The sequence below is a fragment of the Panulirus ornatus genome, chromosome 6 (genome assembly GCF_036320965.1).
Source record: "Panulirus ornatus isolate Po-2019 chromosome 6, ASM3632096v1, whole genome shotgun sequence".
Taxonomy (NCBI): Eukaryota; Metazoa; Arthropoda; class Malacostraca; order Decapoda; family Palinuridae; genus Panulirus; species Panulirus ornatus.
Window position 1 is genome coordinate 50,459,734 of NC_092229.1, and position 21,305 is coordinate 50,481,038.

A 21,305-nucleotide genomic window follows, 5' to 3' on the forward strand; every position below is an offset into this window, starting at 1 on the left:
TGTGAGGGGTGGGAAGCAGCAGCCACCCCTCCCTCCCCCTTATGCATTCCAGAAACCAAACGCCTCCAAAGTATTAAGATCTTCACACCATCTGCACCTGCTCACCATACTTCCACGCCAACATTTCCCACTTGCCGACGGAACTCTTTGAGTCTCAGGGTGCACGTACACTCCTGAGGGCGATGACACCTTATACAGAAGGCTGAAGCAGACTGCCGACCTTAGAAAAAAACAACAATAACAAAGAACAGAAAAAAAGTCAAATGGAAAGACGACCTAAGACCTTGCAGTCGACTCACAGAGGAAGAGCATCCTAAATATGGGATACCAGTAGTCAATGGGCTAATGGCAGTTTGTCTTCCGACCCGAGTCGTCATCTTCTGAAGGTGGCCAACCCAGACCCACCACCACACACAGGAAGCCTACCAGATCTAAACCAGAGGGACCTTATCATCTCATGAACGCGTTTGTCGATTGCATTCGACTCATCAATTGAGAGAATCCTTATGAAATCCAAGCTAGAAACCACTTTCCCTCCATCACAGAGTTCTATTAGCAAGTCCAGGTTGTGACAGGAGCAAAAGCTTCGTGATCCATCATCGTCTACGTTGTGTGGCAACGAAAGCTTCGAAGGTACCTGGGTGGAGGAACTTTTCCCCATGTGATCTGCGGTGAGAATAATGGGGTCTCTTGTGTGTCTTGGCTATAAACAAAGGATGATACCGTGAGGATAATGGTCCCTTGTGCCTTGGTTGGACACAAAGTATGATGTTTCAGAAAAGATGCTTTCCGGGACTGTATTACAATAACCCTTCCCCCGGTAAATCTAACAGCCTCTCGAAAAGGCCTGAACAGATAGACGTTATGCATGAGGATCGTTTGATAGACGTTCTATATACTTTCTTCGGTACATCCGACGTAAATACCTAATGTGAGGGATCCACAACAAAACATTTTGGAGCGAGATCTCCACTTAGTTTTCAGGAGTCGCATAAAGAGACTCGGGTTCATCCAGCGGAGGAGTGGAACATCGGCACGAATCTCCTCCACTAGGAATGTTTCACGGTCTTCGAGGCAACGGGTATTGCTACATATTCTCTCTGCCTCTGACTCGAAAATCAGAGATGTATGAGACAAGAAAAGGGCATTGACCCTCTTGCCAAAGAGGTCTGCCTGAGGGCTCACCCCTTACGACAAGAACCACTCGAAAGCTGCTGCCTCAAGTCTGACGACATAGTCCTTGACCTTGTCAAGGAATCTGCCCCTCGTGGTGAGAATCCAGTGAAGAAAGACTTTTGGATAAATCAAGAATGTGATCGACCGTCTCTCGGGGAGGAGGAACATGACATGAAACATTGATCTCTTCACATTCATGCACTAAGATCCGATCCTCTACGTTGGGGATTTCAACATACACTACATGGACTAGCTGGGCTCTGCCCGGAGTGATCCCGGTGGAGCCAAGGTGCTTCAATTTCATCCCTCCTCAACGATTTAGAACAAATGATTCAATAGCCTGCAAGAGTTTTCGACCGTCGCGACCACACAACACACTTGATCTCTTGTTGTTTTCACCTCTGAACACCTGTGGGCTCTCCAAACTGGCTTGGAACCGTTAAGCAGTGGAAACTGACAAGAAGTCATCAGTTATTTTCAGTTGAAGTGCCAAAATCTTTTCATCCATTCTCTTGTGAAGACCCGATGAAGTATTACCTCATCAGGACACTAACGCCGCTCTCTGTACACAGGGTGGGTGTACAGGGTGTTCTCCAAACCATGGGAGTCATTCACAATTCTGGAGCTTCGAAATGATTCGGTGATATCTCACTACAACTCTCACCTTTACTGGGAAGAACCTGTTCATCCACGAACCCCCCCCCCCCCCTTTTTTTTTTTCCTTTTAGCTTGGAATATCACTAAATCGTTGCACACTCCTGCAAGACTGGACGCTCCAAGCGGACGCTTTGATTTTTGGCGAAGAGATACTTCGATTGTGGGGCTGCCGCGGCTGCTTCTCTATAAGCCAGAACTCTACGAACTGGTGAGTGAGGCAAATATATATATATATGGGAGCACGAGCTTACCTCGAGACGGTCGGAGCTTGCATCCGTGATTGTGCGACTTCGCCCTTACACTGTCTTCCTTGTACTGCTGCTATCAGACTTCGAACTCAGCCAAAAGAACCAGAGTGCCTATAGTACTGTTCAGGGAGCTGAAAGTACATAAATACATTACGTCAGTACATTAGGAAAGGTACTGCAAGGATTACCCCTAAGTAGACACCCTCCAACACAGAAGCCCCAAATGTGTCATTAGTACACTAGCGTAAGCTTACGGACCTGAGGCCTCTGGGGTATGTCTTCGCCACCATCCCGCCGAAGACCGATTCGAGGATCTCTGGACACCAGCGTACTTCGAACGGACACACTGGAAAACGCCTGGAATCCCTTGTGGTATGGGTCGTTCCACCGATGGTCCAAACACTTCAGTCGAGTCTGTGAATGTCCCGAAGTCTTGGGGGATGGCGTTCGACAACATCTCCTCCCTGTAAGCATAAGAAACCTGGGTACACACGATGGACCTGCACTACAGCGTAACGTAAGTACAACTAGAACGTAAAACGCATGTGAAGAGCTAGCTACTGGATGGGCCGACCAGTCCAACCTCAATGACGTAAGTATGGAGGCCGCCAAAGCGGGAATCCTGGAAGCCCATTCAGGCAAGATCCCGGAATTTTAAACACCGAGAAAAAAAGTAAATTGCTCTTTGTAACAAGACTTCTTTTAAAAACAAGAGTACAGAGGTGTTAAATAAGGCTCACTCAGGATCGACAAACTAAAGAACAAAGAAAAATACAAGTAATAGAATCGTGGGTTAGTGATAAATAAATCCAATGACAGAATCATAGGTATTAAGGAAATGATTACAGGAATGATACATGAGAGAGAGAGATAGAGAGAGAGAGAGAGAGAGAGAGAGAGAGAGAGAGAGAGAGAGAGAGAGAGAGAGAGAGAGAGAGAGAGAGAGAGAGAGAGAGATTGGGTGGTACAGAAGAGACGCTGCGGGATTTGAGGAGAGGGATTCGAAAGAGGTTGTGGTATTTAAGAGAGAGATTTTGGGATAATATGGAGAAAGCAGCGGGATTTGTGTGTGTGTGTGTGTGTTAGAGAGAGAGAGAGAGAGAGAGAGAGAGAGAGAGAGAGAGAGAGAGAGAGAGAGAGAGAGAGAGAGAGAGAGAGAGAGAGAGAGATGGGATTATTGAAAAGGCACTGGGATTTCTTATGAACGAAAAGGACGGGGAGAGGTACAGAGAGGGAGATATTTTCCTCCTGAGGGAGTTTTAGAGATAATCTTAAGTGTGGGAAGTTTTGCAGGTAGTTTCTGTTTTTTTCATACACCCTCACAGTTGACCAAACAGTCCCTGACCTAAATTGGCTCGACTCGATTGTACAAGCCTTGTCAAACGTGTAAAAAACTACCATCTCGCCCAAGCTGTGTGGACGCCAGCCGGAGGATTGGCTGGCTACCTTCTCCGTGTCCAGCGATTTTAATTGACTGTTTTGCTGTAAGGTTTCACTGTCAATATTTCTTTCGCCCGCGCGCGCGCGTGTATGTGTGTGTGTGTGTGTGTGTGTGTGTGTGTGTGGTTGTCAGATACTTTGCCCCCCCCCCCTCTCTCTCTCTCTCTCTCTCTCTCTCTCTCTCTCTCACACCTCCTGTGGAGTCTGTCCCCTCCCGTTAAGCCCACCTTGCCTCCACTCTGGGTCGTCCTACTCTCCCTCAACTCTCACTTTCGAGCCGACGGCGCCATCGGGAACCCTCTCCACGACCCGTGTCCCGCGCGTCCTTTGTTTTATAACTGGCCATCTCCTCCTTATTTCCTCCTCCCTTGCTGATACCGACCTATTTCGAGCCTATTTTCCTTTCAGTCTCCTCAATTAGGTACCCTATTTTTCACTCCTCTAATTGCCCGTTCAGCACCTCTTTCATCAACCCCGTTTTCTATTCACTTCCCCCTTTTCTTTCAGGATTGGCTGCTCATTTGGATGTCCTTTTTTTTTTGTAAAAAAAAAAAAAAAGACGACTTTCGGCAACCTCCTCCTTCTCTCGGAAGCTCCCTCTCCTCCCACTATCGCCACGTCCATTGTTACACCCGCCCACCTACACACACACACGCACACGCTCACCCACACACATCTGGCCCCCACTACCTCACTCGACCTCTGACCCGTGTACCGGTCGAGACCCCCAGCTCGGGGCGGGTCGTGGGGTCCCCAAAGCCAGTTTCTGAGCCTCTCCCTCTTTGTATACCTCGCATTCTCAAGTCCCATAATCAACCATTGAAACTTCTAAATGTCTACTTCACAGTCTTCTCAACCATTATTTGCTACACGGATACTAAAATATATAAATGTGACCTGAATTTCTGTCTATACTCTTTTTTTTATCTTTTCTTTGACAATATAGTTCGTAGTCTGTCGTGAGAACTTCTGCTTGATATTGTGTTTCATGTTCTCATACACAAGGCAGACTCTACACGTTTCATGTTCATGTGTTCGTCAGGGTGTATACGTATATTATCATGTTATTTATTTTGTGAGCCTTATTTGCGCATCGTCTTTTGTATCGTGCCTCATCTAACCTTCCCTGATGCTCTCCCAGTGAACCTGTCCTTACAGCATCATCACTCAATCTATCTATATCTATTTATACCATCAACGAGCTTATCTATCCCTCCCTGCCTCTACCAGCCACGCGCGATCGACCAACACCTGTCTCTACCAGCAACATGCTATCTATCAATAGCTGTTTCTACCAGCAATACCCTTCTCTATCTCTAACTATCTCTACCATCAACTCGCTATTTATCTCTACCAGACTCTACTGGCAACACGCTGTCTATCTCTACCTGGCTCTACCAGCAACACGCTGTCTATCCCTACCTGGCTCTACCAGCAACACGCTGTCTATCTCTACCTGGCTCTACCAGCAACACGCTGTCTATCCCTACCTGGCTCTACCAGCAACACGCTGTCTATCTCTACCTGGCTCTACCAGCAACACGCTGGCTATCCCTACCTGGCTCTACCAGCAACACGCTGTCTATCTCTACCTGGCTCTACCAACAACACGCTGTCTATCTCTACCTGGCTCTACCAGCAACACGCTGTCTATCTCTACCTGGCTCTACCAGCAAGACGCCATCTACTCATGACTTTCTCTCCCACCAACGATCTATGCCAGTCTTTCCCACCCAAACACTACCCTCTCTCACACACACAAATTCCCCCCCCCCACCTCTCTCTCTCTCTCTCTCTCTCTCTCTCTCTCTCTCTCTCTCTCTCTCTCTCTCTCTCTCTCTCTCTCTCTCTCTCCCAAGCTGTTGCTCTCTGCATGTTTCGTATCTCCACACGTTCCTCTGACCGTATCCAACCACCCATGTCCCTCATCCCATGTCTCTGCTTTATTGAACAACTGTCAGTTATCCCCACGTCCAAGGCTCGTGTCTCTCGAACCCCATTGTCCCTCTCTTGTAACCTCGACGAATGTCCTTATCCCCGAATCCCTTACCCCCATGTCTCGATCCCATGTCCCTAGATGGGTCCGTCTCCCAGACCCATCCTCTTACCCACATCCTTTTCTCTACTGATGATCTCAGTGTTCCTATCCACTGTCCTCTCTGTCCCTTTTTCCTTCTCCTGTCCCACCTCATGTCCCTTGTCCCACTTCACATCCCTCATCCCATTTCACTTCACCTCATCCCACTTCATATCTCTTGAAGGGACTGTCTTCTTTCAACACTTGGAGTTGCGTTCTCCAACTCTTCCTATCTCCATCCTTGACCTGACTCTCTTGTAACTTTCATTCCTCCTCTTTTCACGCTCTCCTCTGTTCGTATATCTTTCCTCATCTGCTTCTGCCCCTTCTCATGTACTACCTTGTTTACACACATACACACACACACACACACACACACACACACGCACACACACGCGAGTGTAAAACTCCCCACCTCCCTATACAGTACAAACTGCTGATTCCAATCAGGGGCCAAAGGCCAGAAATCGATCCAGCACGGTAGAAAGAAGAGTAAAGAGTACGTTGATCACAGACTTTAAATCTGTTTATCAATCTGATAAGGTCAACAGCGTTGAGTTCTAAAGGAACGAGGATAGAACACCAGGTATTGTCCTAGAACCGTAATTTCAGTTGAAAGAGACAGATAAGTGCCTAAATCACTTTAATTTTTGACGTTTCGAGTTGTGCACCGCTCATTAATAGACTCTACAATCACAAGTATAGTAACTTAGCAGATGGAGTACATGAAAGCGAATGGCACCTACAGTGCACATCAACATATAGAGTATTCGATTAACAAATAGAGTGTTTGATCAACATCTAGAGTATTCGATCAACATATAGGGTGTCTGATCAACATACAGAGTACTCGATCAACATATAGAGTATTCGATCAACATACAGAGTATTCGATCAGCCAAATTATCATAAATGCTATTCCAGATTCTGAAGATGAGATGAGTTTGCTTTGAAACGTCCAGCTGAAGATAAGATCCTAGGACAAAATCTGTTACTGTATGTATGTATATATATATATATATATATATATATATATATATATATATATATATATATATATATATATATCCTCGTGTTTTCGCAGAACTCGCCTCTTCTCTTCTCCTAACACTAATCCTCCTCCCTTTCCTGGAAATACTTCCCAGAACCTCCCCCCCTCCCCCGCTGGGTTAAAGAGTTTCCCAGCCGCCATGCAGAGTCCAGGCCTCCCGGGACTCTATTTGTATGCTGTGCGCGCGCGCGTGTGTGTGTGTGTGTGAGAGAGAGAGAGAGAGAGAGAGAGAGAGAGAGAGAGAGAGAGAGAGAGAGAGAGAGAGAGAGAGAGAGAGAGAGAGAGAGAGAGAGAGAGAGAGAGAGAGAGATTCGTGCAAGTCTCACACTCTCTGGTCGCACATCTCTCACACCTAACCTAACCATCACTGAGGTTTCTCTCGGTACCCAAAATACCCTCAGCTACTCTGACACCAGCTTACTCCACACGACAACCATACCGTCGTCACAGTCGTATTCTCGCTACTTCCTTACCCAGAGATTCCATAGGCACGATCCTTCGGCTAGATTCCCTCCTCTTCACTTTCCCAGAACTTGGCTTTGGCCACGATCCCTCAGGGAACGGAAGGACGCTACCTCGGAAGGGGAACATGTATGGGTAGCTTCCACCAGCAGGTCTCTTCCACCTCTTCCTCCCTCTCTTCTTCACAGCCGTATTGAGCCTACGGTTCATACCTTCCATCATCTCATCCTCCTCCACAACTCTTTCCTCCGTCAGTCTCTTAGCCTGATGACCCCGATATTCAAGTGACAGTTTGAACTGGTGGGAAAGTTTTGGATAAACCTCCCAAGTCCAATCGATTCTTTCCACAGCTTTCCTCTCCCACTTCTTTCTTTTCCAGCTATGCCCATTCCGTGGGCTGTTATACCTCTTAGTTGCTGGTTGGCTAAGATGACGTCTTTATCCTCCCTACAGCACAACTCTTGAAGGTCTTTTGCGATTCGACATCTTGTATCTAAACACATCTCATTTCTTTCTCTTTCCACCTTCCCTCTACATTAAAAGCCATCCATATTCCCCCTCCTTCAATATAAACGTCACAACAGAGCCTTTCTTCTCCAACAGTGAACACGATCTTGGCTACTGAATTCCCTTTCCATGTCTACGATCCCATAGAAACTCCTCGATTCTGTGTAGTGGCTTCCACGACTGGATCCCCTTACTGGGTCTGGTTCCAGTCTCTTATTCTCATGATCTAATTTACCACATATATCATTAAGCAATCCACAATCATTTTTTCCCCCCAGACTGGTGTATCGTATGTGATTTTCTCATTACCAATACTATTTCACATAACAGGTTTTTACGAGTCTCATTAGTAATGGTCGAGTACAACAAATATCCAATAGGGTTCGAGAAAGCCTGGAACAGACTTCCACTTCTTATGATCTCATCCCTTGATCTTGACCTGCCTCATAACATACCACATCTTGAGGCGCATTACCCTCACCCTAAGATAACATAATGGGCTACAGGCACGGACGAGGCTAGGGTATATGAGTCATGGATCGGAATTTCGTGTCTCGTCCCTCACAGAACACCGTAAACTTAAAGTTCCACTGAGAGGGAAGGGATATTGGAAGGCAGCCTACGAGATATACATGACTATACATCAGATGTATTACCCCCGTTATTAGTGCTGTATTTCATACAGCTGTTCAGATATGGACCAATGAACGAATGCGTTGCTTCCGCCACTACGCATCAGAAATGGTCATACACACTTCAGCCACCGACAACTGACAGGAATGAAGACAAGGACCTTACCGTAAAACCAGACATCGATCCCTCTTTACTGCATAGAATAAAAGGGAAAAATATAATGTCGATTTGACTGGCAATAAGACTGCTACACCTACAAGACCACACACACACACACACACACACACCTTCCCCGAGTGTGTGTGTGTGATCCGACGTCATTTTTGCAAACAGACTTTTAATGTGGATTTGATCCTCAAACACATTTGTTTGGTTCTCCACACTAGTGGAATATACAAATTTGTTTGCGTGTGTTTGTCTTAAAAGAGTTTTTCGGTTTGACAAATAAAATCGAGTGTTTACTTGTAAATGAAACATCATTTGCTTTGGTTTAAAAAGCAAACTTTTGTCCAGTTGTGATTTATAAAAGAGACTTTCCTTTGAATATGTCCTAAAAGATGACGTAAGGGGATTTGGTATGTAAGCTAACTTGCTGAATTTGACCTGTAAGCTAACTTGCTGAATTTGACCTGTAAGCTAACTTCATGAATTCGATTTGCAAGCTAACTTGCTGAATTTGACCTGTAAGCTAACTTGCTGAATTTGACCTGTAAGCTAACTTGTTGCAAGTGACCTGTAAGCTAACTTGCTGAGTGTGACCTTTAAGCTAACTTGCTGCATGCGCCTTGTAAGCTGTACATACGCCTGTCACTCACAGATGAACAAAACTGTGGCCTTGATGCCAAAGTAATTCATTCTTATATTTTTTTTTTCATCAAATTTCACCTTTCGACAAATTTCTCGCTTCGATTTCCAAATGCAATACAAATTTTTCGCTTGAACACAATCTGAAATTAACAAACGTCAAGTCTGTGAGTTATGGCGATGGAGAATTTTCCTGTGGATGATACTAACACACACACACACACACATCTCTCTCTCTCTCTCTCTCTCTCTCTCTCTCTCTCTCTCTATATATATATATATATATATATATATATATATATATATCAGCTCTATGACGCCAGGGGTCACCTACTACGATGAATCTATACATCAACCAAGTTTATGAGGAGGGAGGAGCCAGCATTCCACACGCCAGTTTATCTTGTAGTAAGATCTCGAAAGATCACGACCCGGTGCCCTTTTCTCCTTACACCATATTATATACACATATATATATATATATATATATATATATATATATATATATATATATATATATATATATATATATATATACATATATATATATATATATATATATATATATATATATATATATATATATATATATATATATATATATATATATATATATATATATATATTCTTTTCTTTCATACTATTCGCCATTTCCCGCGAGCGAGGTAGCGTTAAGAACAGAGGACTGAGCCGAAGAGGGAAAATCTTCACTTGGCCCCCTTCTCTGTTCCTTCTTTTGGAAAAGTAGAAATTGGAGACGAGGGTTTCTAGCCTCCCGCTTCCTCCCCTTTTAGTCGCCTTTTGCGACACGCAGGGAATACGTGGGAAGTATTCTACCTCCCCTATCCCTAGGGATAATGTACATATATATATATATAGGCGTCGAATGCCACGTAATCATTAATTTTCCAGGGAACGCAAAGGCACGCGATCTCCCCAAACACGCCATTGGGGTCTCCTGTCGAGGCTCTCGGCGACAGTGGGGAAGACCCGCAACATCGAACTCCGTGGGGAGAGGGTAGACACAAGCCAACAGACACCTCAATAGAGAGACACAGCTGTATATTTTCTGTGTTCTAACCGCTGTGGCGCCACGGATTCGTCAGGGCCGTCTACCAACGTACGTATGGCATTGTCGAAAATGATTCCACGTACTAAATCGATCCTGTTGAAAAGGGAGGAGGGAGGTGGAGGGGACAAAATATCAAAAAAGGTCTTCGCCACACTCGAAGCCAAACCGCTCCGCTACAATCCGCCATCTAGGCGACGTCACTCGAACGTCCGGTAGCGGCCTTTCGTTCGAGGCTTCATCAAATGCTTTCTGACGGTCAGAGAGAGAGAGAGAGAGAGAGAGAGAGAGAGAGAGAGAGAGAGAGAGAGAGAGAGAGAGAGAGAGAGAGAGAGAGAGAGCGAACCGCCAGCCTCTTTATCTTTTATCAAAGTTATTCATACCATGAGAGAAATCAAAGCGGGATATCTCTATGGACGATAGCGAGCCTTATCTTCTCTCACGAGTGACGTGGGTGAAAGGGTTACCCTCCAAGTGTATCATCTGGGTTCTAGATGATAAGGCGATCATGTATATATATATATATATATATATATATATATATATATATATATATATATATATATATATATATATATATATATATATATGTATAGGTGGGACCAACTTGCAAAAGCAAAACCCAGAGAGCATCTATGCTACACAGGTGATCACGGGAATGAAGAGGAATTGGAAGAAAGAAAGACAGATAACTCGGGGTGTGTGTGTGTGTGTGTGTGTGTGTGTGTGTGTGTGTGTGTGTGTGTGTGTGTGTGTGTGTGTGTGGGTGGGTGGGTGGGACGTCTTTTGCCCTGTTTCACCTTGAAGTCTTCACTGAGGATATTCCAAGACGTTCCTCCTACCCTGCAGACATTCCCATCTTCAACAGGAGCCTTTAAGAAAAGGTCCTGCGTAACACTGGGACTCTTTAAACATAGAAATTGATAGTTGTGGGAGGGGAATAATAACGAATCAATATATAAATAAAACACGAGCGATACGAAGCGAGAAAGTCATAACCATACATCACCATAATGCAAATGACTAGACCTGGCCAGCCAAGTCAGAATACCTTGAAACTCGACGGGACTCTCCCACCTTCCCTAATGTATGTAAATGACATGTTAATGGAGATTTCTTTTACCTCTTTACGCCCCTTCTATCATCTCCACGTTCACTACTGGGTAGGCGATTACTGGCACAAGGGGTCTCTGTTGGCTTTCGAGGCTTCGTGGTCAAAGAACTGGACACATATGTCTACCCATCATCCACTGTAGGAAACGAGTTCTTTTTTTTTTTTCTCGTCATGTGTAAACTGTTCATGAGCATCGCTCGATGGATCTCGTGCTGAGGAGAGACCCGGATGATGTCTCGTTCCTGAAGAGCGGGCATTTCCGGGGTGGGTGACGAGGAGATGTCTCCGGGGGATGGGTGAAAATGAGGGCATGACTCGGGGTGGATGAAGGTTAGACATGTGTGGGGGAGTATGGGTGGAAATCAGGCATCTCCAGGGATGGATGGAGATGACACATCTGTGGGGGTGGATGAAGATGAGACATATCTGGGGGAGATGGGTGAAAATCATGCATCTCTGGGTATGGATGAAGATGAAACATATCTGGGGGATAGCTGAAGAGGAGAAATCTCTGGAGGATGGATGAAGAGGTGACATCTCTGGCAATGTACAAAGAGGAGACATCTCTGGGGGGAGGGATGGCTGGAGAGGAGGCATCTCTGGGGTGGGGGATGGCACTGAAGACTTCCCACACCTTCCCCTGAGACATCAATATCCAGGACAAGGTTGCGGCATCCAGCGAAACTTGAACCCTCGACCCTTCAGTGACCTCTCTCTCTCTCTCTCTCTCTCTCTCTCTCTCTCTCTCTCTCTCTCTCTCTCTCTCTCTCTCTCTCTCTCTCTCCCAGGTAGCAGGCGGTAGGCAGCCACCGACCGGGGAGGTATATATTTTACCGCCTGGGTGTCATCGGGAAGGTCAGTGAAGGCTGCGCAACAAGTCAGCACTTCAGTGGCTGTCAAGGGTCACTCCTCTAGCCCGGGTGGCTGTAGTTTTCCAACCATACCTACCCACACGTAGGCTGCTGCTATGAAGGCCAGATATAACAGAATCAGAATTCTCTCTCTCTCTCTCTCTCTCTCTCTCTCTCTCTCTCTCTCTCTCTCTCTCTCTCTCTCTCAGTGATGGTCACTGACCCCACACCTGACCTCACCCGGGGGGGGGGGGGTCCTCCGTGACTCACCAATCATTCTCCTTTGTCACCCTTGCCATCCAACCACATTTACTAACCCCCTGCTGACTCTACCACACTTAACCCATGCCACCCTACCACACTATACCCCCCCTGCTAACTCTGCCACACACAATCCCCGTTGCTAAAACTACCTCGGCCACGATTATCTCCTTGTCACGTTACCCTAATCCACACTACCTACCCCGTCACACTACTCTGTCCTCCACCACAGTGCCTTGTTACCCCGTCACACTGACCCTCCCTAGCCCCCTTCTGCGATAACGATAAGGAGGGGAAACGAAATATAATCATGCCTGGCGTTGCTGACACTGATAGACGCGCCTTAGTGGGAAAGGCGTGGTCCCTTCGGCCGTCAGTCTTCACTCCCTGTGTTAAGATTCCGCCCACAGCCTCCTGATCTCGGTAGACGGTACCCCAAGTCAACCTGTGCCAGTAATGGCACACTCGAGAAAGGGCCGTCACTGCCTAGATGATATGCTAAGCTTAGTCTTTATGAATCTGTAATATACCAGTATTAAATCGGGTTTTCATCTTTTATTTCAATTTAGCGGCATATCTATCATATATTTAGATCATGATAAATAATCATTCTCCCTCCACTCTGTGACGATCCCTTTCAGCGTGATGGATGTCTAATGTTCTACAGAAAAAATAAAAATGTATAATACAAACGCTTCGTATTTTACAGAGTTAGTCCTGATAAACCAGTGACAGAAAACGGTCCATCCTGCCGCCATCAGAGAGAACGGAGACAATACCAGAGGGAGGACGCAGCAATGATGCGACTGAGCAGAGGGACACCCTTCCTTCACCCACACCTACTTCTCCCCTTCAACTCCCTTCAACGCCCCCTTTGCCGCCTCCCTCACCTCCTTTTCCTCCTCTTCATCTACTCCCTCACCTCGTGCAGCAATGGAGTAACGGACCAGACAAAAGTAAGTCGTGTTAATATATTAGGTTCATAGAATATACATACAAGCAGAGTAGCTTAAACGTGAAGGATATTTGCCAAGGGGTGTGGTGTGGTAAATAAACACAAAGGACAGAATAATCTTAAAAGAAATTCAGAGAATAAAAAATAGATGCCAATATGAGGTTGATTGAAAATATATATATATATATATATAGGTAGAAGTTATACAATTTGGAAGAGACATTTTTTCCGGAAGGTATGTCCTCTTCAGGAAATAACAGGAAGTGTATAGAGGGTGTATATGATACTGTCAAGAGTTACCGAGTGTGGTAGAAAGGTAGGCACATGTAGTGTGCGGTTGTAAATGAGCAAAAGGGAAAAAATAAAGCGGTTAATTGGTAATTGTGATACGTGGAAGTCGTGCCTTTAAAGGTAACTCAAAAATTCATACTGAAAGAGTTGATGTTGGAGAGAGAGCCACTCACCGCTGCCGTTCTTCCTCCCGCAGGAGAATAAGACCCACCCTCTGCTCGGCACCATCCCCGCCACCTCCTTCAGCTGCGCGGGACACGCCGCTGGATACTACGCCGACCCGGACACCAGCTGCCAGGTACTTCTGTCACAGGACGCCCTAAAATATCTGAAGGACGCCTCTCATTCCGTTCTACCTCGACTCCAGTGCGGTGGCTTCTTGATGGCACCATCTGCAAAAGACAGACCTTTACTTGACATCCCTCTGGTGCACATCCCCTCCCGCAGATGGCCTCGTCGGACACCTGTTATGAGAGACATTATGATATCACTTCCTCTATCAACCGCCTCGTACAACAGACATGATCATTAACGTCCTCGGGGAAAGCTAGATGAGATCTCTCTAACGCTGACCTGTTATTTAGTGAGGGGTCTCGAGGGGAAAACGATTCAGCGAGTGAAAGTCGAAGGAATGGTTCAGATTAGGCGCCCATGACTCCGAAAGAACATTCGACCAATAACATCCAAGATTCAAATGAAGAATCGACCATTAATCGACCAATGACAGTGTAGGAATTCTTTACGGGGCAACAGCCCAATGGATCCGAGAGCACAAACCTGTTCCCTGGAATTTGTTGTAGCGTATTACGGACGACGAAGGGTCGAGGAACCTGTGAGGGGGAGGGGGGTGACTGTGATCCGACTACGGACTGGATGAGTGACTCTTGGAGGAAACACAATCTGTGACACTCCAGAGGCCCTTGAGGGATGAGGAGGTTCTGACGACTGGACGACTCCTCAGAGATTTGTATACTCCAGAGGTCCTTGAGGGATGAGGAGGTTCTGACGACTGGACGACGCCTCAGAGATTTGTAAACTCCAGAGGCCCTTGAGGGAAGAGGTGGTTTGGTGACTGGACGACGCCTCAGAGATTTGTAAACTCCAGAGGCCCTTGAGGGAAGAGGTGGTTCTGGTGACTGGACGACGCCTCAGAGATTTGTAAACTCCAGAGGCCCTTGAGGGAAGAGGTGGTTCTGGCGACTGGACGACGCCTCAGAGATTCGTGGATAATTGAGGATGTCTCTTGGGTAAAGTTGTGGAGAAGAACGGACGCCCCCACAGCCCAGCCAGACACCTTCACAGAGGGACAGACCTCCTCCCTCTCCCAAGGACTTGTGGAGCAGACATCTCAAAGGCCACTGTGACTTGAACCCGAACAGGACAATTGAAGGACATCCAAAATGAGTATTGTAACTGATACTTTCAACTGTTCGATACTTTTTGATCGATCAACTTATGCAGTTGAAGCGCACTATACAGATTCATTTTTCATAATTTCTTGATAGCATAATCATCATTAAGATTCAAATTCAGTCCAGGTACTACATAGTTTTAATTTCTTCGACATGTGTTTGTTCTTACGGTGAATAGTCAAACTTTTGTTGCATCTATATATGCGTCTTCGGAGATAATCATGTTTATCATGCATAAACTGCAGTATGTGGGATTTGATTCTTTTGATGTTCGAATCTTTCACTTGTGTTTCCAGTGTTACAGTTATATATGCGTGTGTGTCTGTTTGTCCGCAGGTGTACCATATGTGTGACACCCTGGAGAATAAGTACTCCTACCTCTGTCCCAACCATACGCTCTTCAACCAGAAGTTCCTGGTCTGCGACCACTGGTATATGGTGGATTGTTCCTCGGCCCCCGAGCTCTACGACATCAATAACCATACAGCAGACGAAGGTGATAAATTCACACATGTCCTCTGTGTATTGTACTTGCTGTAAAATCTTCTCTCTGTTGAGCTCTACTAAGTTATCTGTATCGTAGCTGTTCACTGATTATGATCGTACTTAACGACAGTTGTGACTGTTAATGAATATCCATACTTAAACGCAGTTGTCTGTAGTTTATTACAGGCAAAAATTCTTCCTGTTCGGGCGTACTGCTCTCGGAAAAACACGTACGACCCCCTCCTCCTCCTCCTTTGCCTTGTATGTTCTCTGTCTTTATCGTCTTGTCTTTCGGTAGCACCTGACGGCAGCGACGAGGCCAACACCATCTCCGTCAGTGCCGGGGGAAGTGTCGTCAGGGAGACGTTCCCGAAGGCTACCAAATCGTCTTCCGTCGAAGTCGCCTCCAAGGCTCCGCGACCAGTCTCACAGAAGCCCCGGCATCCAACCGTCACACAGACCACCATCGTCCAGGAACCGAGGAGACGTTTTAATGCACCCGTCACACAGACCACCATCGTCCAGGAGCCGAGAAGACGTGCTAATGCACCCGTCACACAGACCACCATCGTCCAGGAACCGAGGAGACGTGCTAATCCACCCGTCACACAGCCCACCATCGTCCAGGAATCGAGAAGACGTGCTAATGCACCCGTCACACAGCCCACCATCGTCCAGGAACCGAGAAGACATGCTAATCCACCCGTCACACATATCACCAAGGACCCGAAGAGACCCACCTCTCCGCCCGCCACACCAGCCAAGAGGTGGCTTCCCCAATCTACCTCGGGCAAGCCTCAACGTACCCCAGCCATTCAGACCACGTCACAACCCGTGACGGATCCCACCATAACCCAAGATCTACTGAAGCTTCCAGCTCCGACACCTAGCCAAAGTTCATCACAAAATATCCGGGGCCGCACTAGGTCACCTGCTGGTCACACCAAGCTTTCTGCGGGCTCCAACAACAGTCAGAGTCGAAAAGCTCCTGGTAAACATTCGGATGCATCAAAGTCGAGTGTGGAGACCAACAACAGCAGAGGCAGTCGCCCCGATCCCCAACTCACAATGATGCCAGGAAGCGTCGCCCGCAAACCCGGCAATAAATTCCTCTTCACCATGAAAGCAGACAAAACCCCTTCACCCAATAATCCCGTAGAATTACAAGGCGTCGTGTTTCGGCCACTGGTGGTGCGGCCCGAGGCCGGGAGACAAACCTTTCGAAGAAGTTCTTTACCTTCAGCAGTCACGCATAAGCCGCGCCTTCCATCGGTATTCTCGGCGGAGGAAAACTCCAAGCGTTTTACACCTGCCACGCTCCCTGCGTCTCGAGCTAGCCACTCGTCCTCTCGAGAGGCCTCTACACCCCGTATACCTGCGAGTCTTCGAGAGAGATGGGTTCCCAGAGCTTCCCTGCCGTCTCCAGCATTCCACTCAGCTTCCATTAACCTCTCTCCCGTCCTCCTTTCTAGTAATTCCATCAAACACCATAAACAGGAATACCCCACGCCTCTGACAACCCGTAGCCGATATTACGACTCTTACTTCCGACTATACGGCAAGACCACGCCCGGGAGACTCCAAATCCAGTTCCCATCTAGCGGGGGTAACCGTGACTTCTACATCCCCTCGCCTGAACTCTCCCTCTCAGCGAAGTATCCTCCCGAAGTGGATCACAACAGCTTGAACGAGACCCGCGAACACCGCAGCGCCGACGATCACCACCACCACCACAGCGACGAGGAGGGGCACATGACGATGCTGTTCCCGCCGCCTCCGGAGACAAGGATGGAGGAGCTGCAACTCAACCCACACTGCCCACGGTGCCACCCAGCGCTCCTGCAGCCTGGCAAATGTCGTCCCTGCGTCATCATCAGATGAGAACAGTCGAAACGACAGAGTAGAATGGCTTAAAAGTGACTTATGCAAGCAGTAACGGACAGAAAAGAAAAAACAACTCAAGCACCAATCCATGGCTCCTAATGTTACATTAAACTAAGCTGCAACATTGTGAGAGCTTTGTGACGAGGTAATATGGTAATATGCAAATTTTTTCCTTGCTTTCACTCACTAGGAAACAAACATCCAAATTGCCTTGACGGCCTTGATAAACACACCCTTGGAGTCTCTGTGGGTATGTTGTGAGAGTATGTCTCATTATACAGTTAAGATAAAGGGTAAAAAATCCTAAAGAAGCAAAGACATCGTGTTGTGAATCCCAGCACAAATGGTATAACAACAGTTTTAAAACGAAGACGTGTCACCGAGCGCCCGTCTTGACGGCAGATGTCACCACCAGTCTTCACGGCAGACTAAAAGGAAATATGAACTTCAATTTTATAGATTTTCGTTCGTGTGTCTCAGCATCAATCATCGGCAATAATGATATGCCGTGTATCAAAAACGTTCTAAAACTTTTAGTGTCGAGATGAATTAAGTGAACTTCCAGAAATTCAAGGAATCATACGGCGAAGGCATTTTATTCGTTAGAAACCTTGTATGTAAATATCTAAGCGTTTTACGTGACGGTTTAATGGTACGTCTTAAGTCACAACCAACCAATTATCCAAGATATCAAAGGTAAGATTATTTTCACAGGGGTCGCAAAGGAGAGCTTAACAAGTATCTCTACTAAACATGAATCACTGTAATGTCCTCCAATCCACGCGAACAACTTATATTTGATGTCATCGGTAATTTCCTCCAATCAGCGAGCGCTTCAAACTTCGATCTCCAGTTATACCCAAAGTTTTCCTACGTGGTGTGAAAGCATAGCAATGCAAGTCTGGTGGATCTTTTCCACATCAACTGTTTTCGTTCAGCTGTCAGAGTGTACACCGATCTCCACTATGTCACACACTCATACCTGACGAGGTCTGAGAGGCCTTTGCACATTACCGTGACATGTCACTCATTTAAACGGCCTTTATAGAATGCCTTGTGGTTGTTGTGGAACAGCTTTTCATCATTCGACAAATTCCGAACTACCGTAGGAACAGTCTCTGAGCAATTCCGCCTTAGAAGGACACAAGCAGCTATGGAAAATGAAGGGAACAACTCGCAAGTCTAAAATGTGATTCCTTTTGGCTAAGGAGACCACAGCTCATTTGAATTTTATGCCAACAAAACAAGGTATATAAGTAAAATCGCTGTTGGGTCATACATCAACAACTTCAAGCGTTTCATATCAATTCAGACATCAAAAAAGAAAAAAAAAAAAAATACGGACCACAGTCTGAAACTAGATCTAGTTTTCATGCTCTCGCCTTTCATAATTCAAGCATAGCTAAGTAAAAACCATCCCATTTTTATTTATCTATTCGTTCAAAAACGCTTCCTGCTATATCGCTTTATCTATTCAAATACATGCCACTTACTCTGCCTTTCCTTTCACTTCTATCGGAATTGAAAAAAAAAAAAGTTGAAAACTTAACAAACCCTTACGAAACCACTCTCAGTTTCTGACAGCTTACTTAACCAGTGAATCTCATGAGTACATTTAACATGACTGTATCCTTCACACACAACCAAATTCTCCCGTCACTACACTCAAACATAGCCTAACACTATAATACGATACAGCCTGCACAGTCTAATTCTCCTACAACACATGGGTTATCTGTCTCTGAGTTGCTACATAATGGCTTCCAAACCCTTCAACCAGATCACTCATGGCCAATCTCCACCACTACAATCAAGGGCGAACATTAGCTATTTTGTATGGGGGGTGTTATGAGGTATCACTGCCCAACATATCACTGTTCGACGATTATAATACGTGTCACCTTTTTAAGACATAATTAACTGTAATTAGAATTTGCCGCTCATATAATAGCCCAATCTCGTAAAAAAATTACCCGACAACGTATTCATCCACCAAAAAATATTGCCCGAGTTCTAATTTTTGATATTATGTGTATCACATACCCACCCACCCAGTAAATTCGCCCCTGGCTATACAACACGCATAACCCAATGCTTCAGCAACTACCATCACACACACAGCCACAGCCTTGGCTAATGCCTTCATCGTCTGATTATTTTTTTTTTTTTTATGTTACTGAGAAAACACCCGCCACCATAATGCCAGACAGCCTATGCCTCAAACTGCTCTACATGTACTCTTAACTCGAACCAACACGCCTACGCTTCAACTTTATTTCAAAACACCCTTTTTTTTTTTTTTTTTACATGATCTAACTCTCTGAATGAGTGGTATGTATCATTTGTGTGTGTGTGTGTGTGTTTCTTTTTTTTTATGTGGATCATCATCGTAGTTAAAGAGCTCATACAAGCTGTAGTTAGTTCTCTTACGGTTTCCCTGAACATCATGAAACTGGCCTTCAATTGTTTCGCTCCAACGTACAGTATAATTTTTTTTTTAGTATGAACTACAGCCAGTAGCTGTGTGTGCCATATGTAAAAGGATTTTGAGTAATGTACAGTATCTTTAAGGTAAAAGAAACTGCCGTGTAGTTCATTGTTAAATGTAATCCTAGTGTAAATTCTGTACTGGATAGAGTGTTGAATTTGGTCATCTTTGGACGCACCATGCAAGGTGTGACCACAGCATTAAAGCCCCCGCGAAATTTAAATGGTTTTTGGGGAGAAAATATAAATTAACTGTGAAATTTGTTGGGCAACACAAACAGTAAAGGGAAGTATAATATTCAGTAATCTTAAACGTCTGATTGCCAATCAATCACTCAAGCAACACACGGAAATGACTCGTTGGAGTTTCAGTAACTGAATAACTGCAGGTATTTCTGATTTCCCTTTCTCCTAAGCATCTTTAAGTGTCATGCAATCAATCCATGCCAGGGATCACGTTAGTGGACCAAGAATGGCTACAAAACACGTGAATTACAGTACGAAGCAGCTGGACTGCTGTGGTATACTGTGTGTGTGTATGTGCATGAGTACGTTCCTCTGTCCAGTCCCTAAAAAACTAGTCAGAAGGTTGTTTATGTGTCATGATTCAGTTATTGTAACGAAATGCTGGTGAAAGTTTTGTGTCGGTGTGTCCCTTCTGTAAACGTATGCATGATCTAATGTACTTAAATCGAACAAAGTATGTTCTGACATCATTCGTAAATAAAGTAAGTATTTGAGAGCGTTGTGTTATTTTCTTTCCCATGGAACATATTCTGTATTTCGTATCTAATATTCCAAATGTTATATATATTACAGCAACATACTTGACTAACAACAGCTAGCCAGAGAAGGCGCGTCACCTTGTAATAACTAAAAATAGGTAGTTTATGGCAAGTCCTTCGACAATAACAGTGTGTCATACTGTATTTCTAAGTTGATATATATGAGATCCTTCATTAAGGAAGTACTTCTTATAATAAAATGTTTGGATATAGTGGTATAAGCATGCTGACTAGACCTGTTAAAAAATGTATATAACAATCTACCAAATAATACACCCTTTAAACGCAACGAAATATTTGGTTAAGAGAGGAAATTGAGGGAAATGATTTACCTGTACACACCAGCATGGTCTACCACTTTCCATTTTCTATATAAAAAAAGAGATGTGCGATGATTACTTGAATAATAAGCAATGTAGAGCCTTAGACTTTATATTCAAGCTAATATATATACATATATATATATATATATATATATATATATATATATATATATATATATATATATATATATATATATATATATATATATAATATATATATAATATATATAATATATATATATATATATATATATATAATATATATATATATTTTTTTTTTTTCAAACTATTCGCCATTTCCCGCATTAGCGAGGTAGCGTTAAGAACAGAGG

General features: G+C 45.0%; 1 protein-coding gene across 2 annotated transcripts in view; it reads left to right on the plus strand.

Annotated features, from left to right (window-relative positions):
- Nucleotides 1-20,605, plus strand: part of LOC139749229 (uncharacterized) — a 34,695-nt gene extending 14,090 nt beyond the window's left edge. For both annotated transcript variants that reach the window (XM_071662932.1, XM_071662930.1), the window contains 4 exons: nt 13,060-13,306; nt 13,793-13,894; nt 15,345-15,504; nt 15,793-20,605. In XM_071662932.1, the coding sequence (XP_071519033.1) occupies nt 13,148-13,306; nt 13,793-13,894; nt 15,345-15,504; nt 15,793-17,375 (2,004 nt within the window). In that variant the 5' untranslated portion in view covers nt 13,060-13,147 and the 3' untranslated portion in view covers nt 17,376-20,605. The remainder of the gene's footprint in view (nt 1-13,059; nt 13,307-13,792; nt 13,895-15,344; nt 15,505-15,792) is intronic.
- The last annotated feature ends 700 nt before the right edge of the window (nt 20,606-21,305 follow it).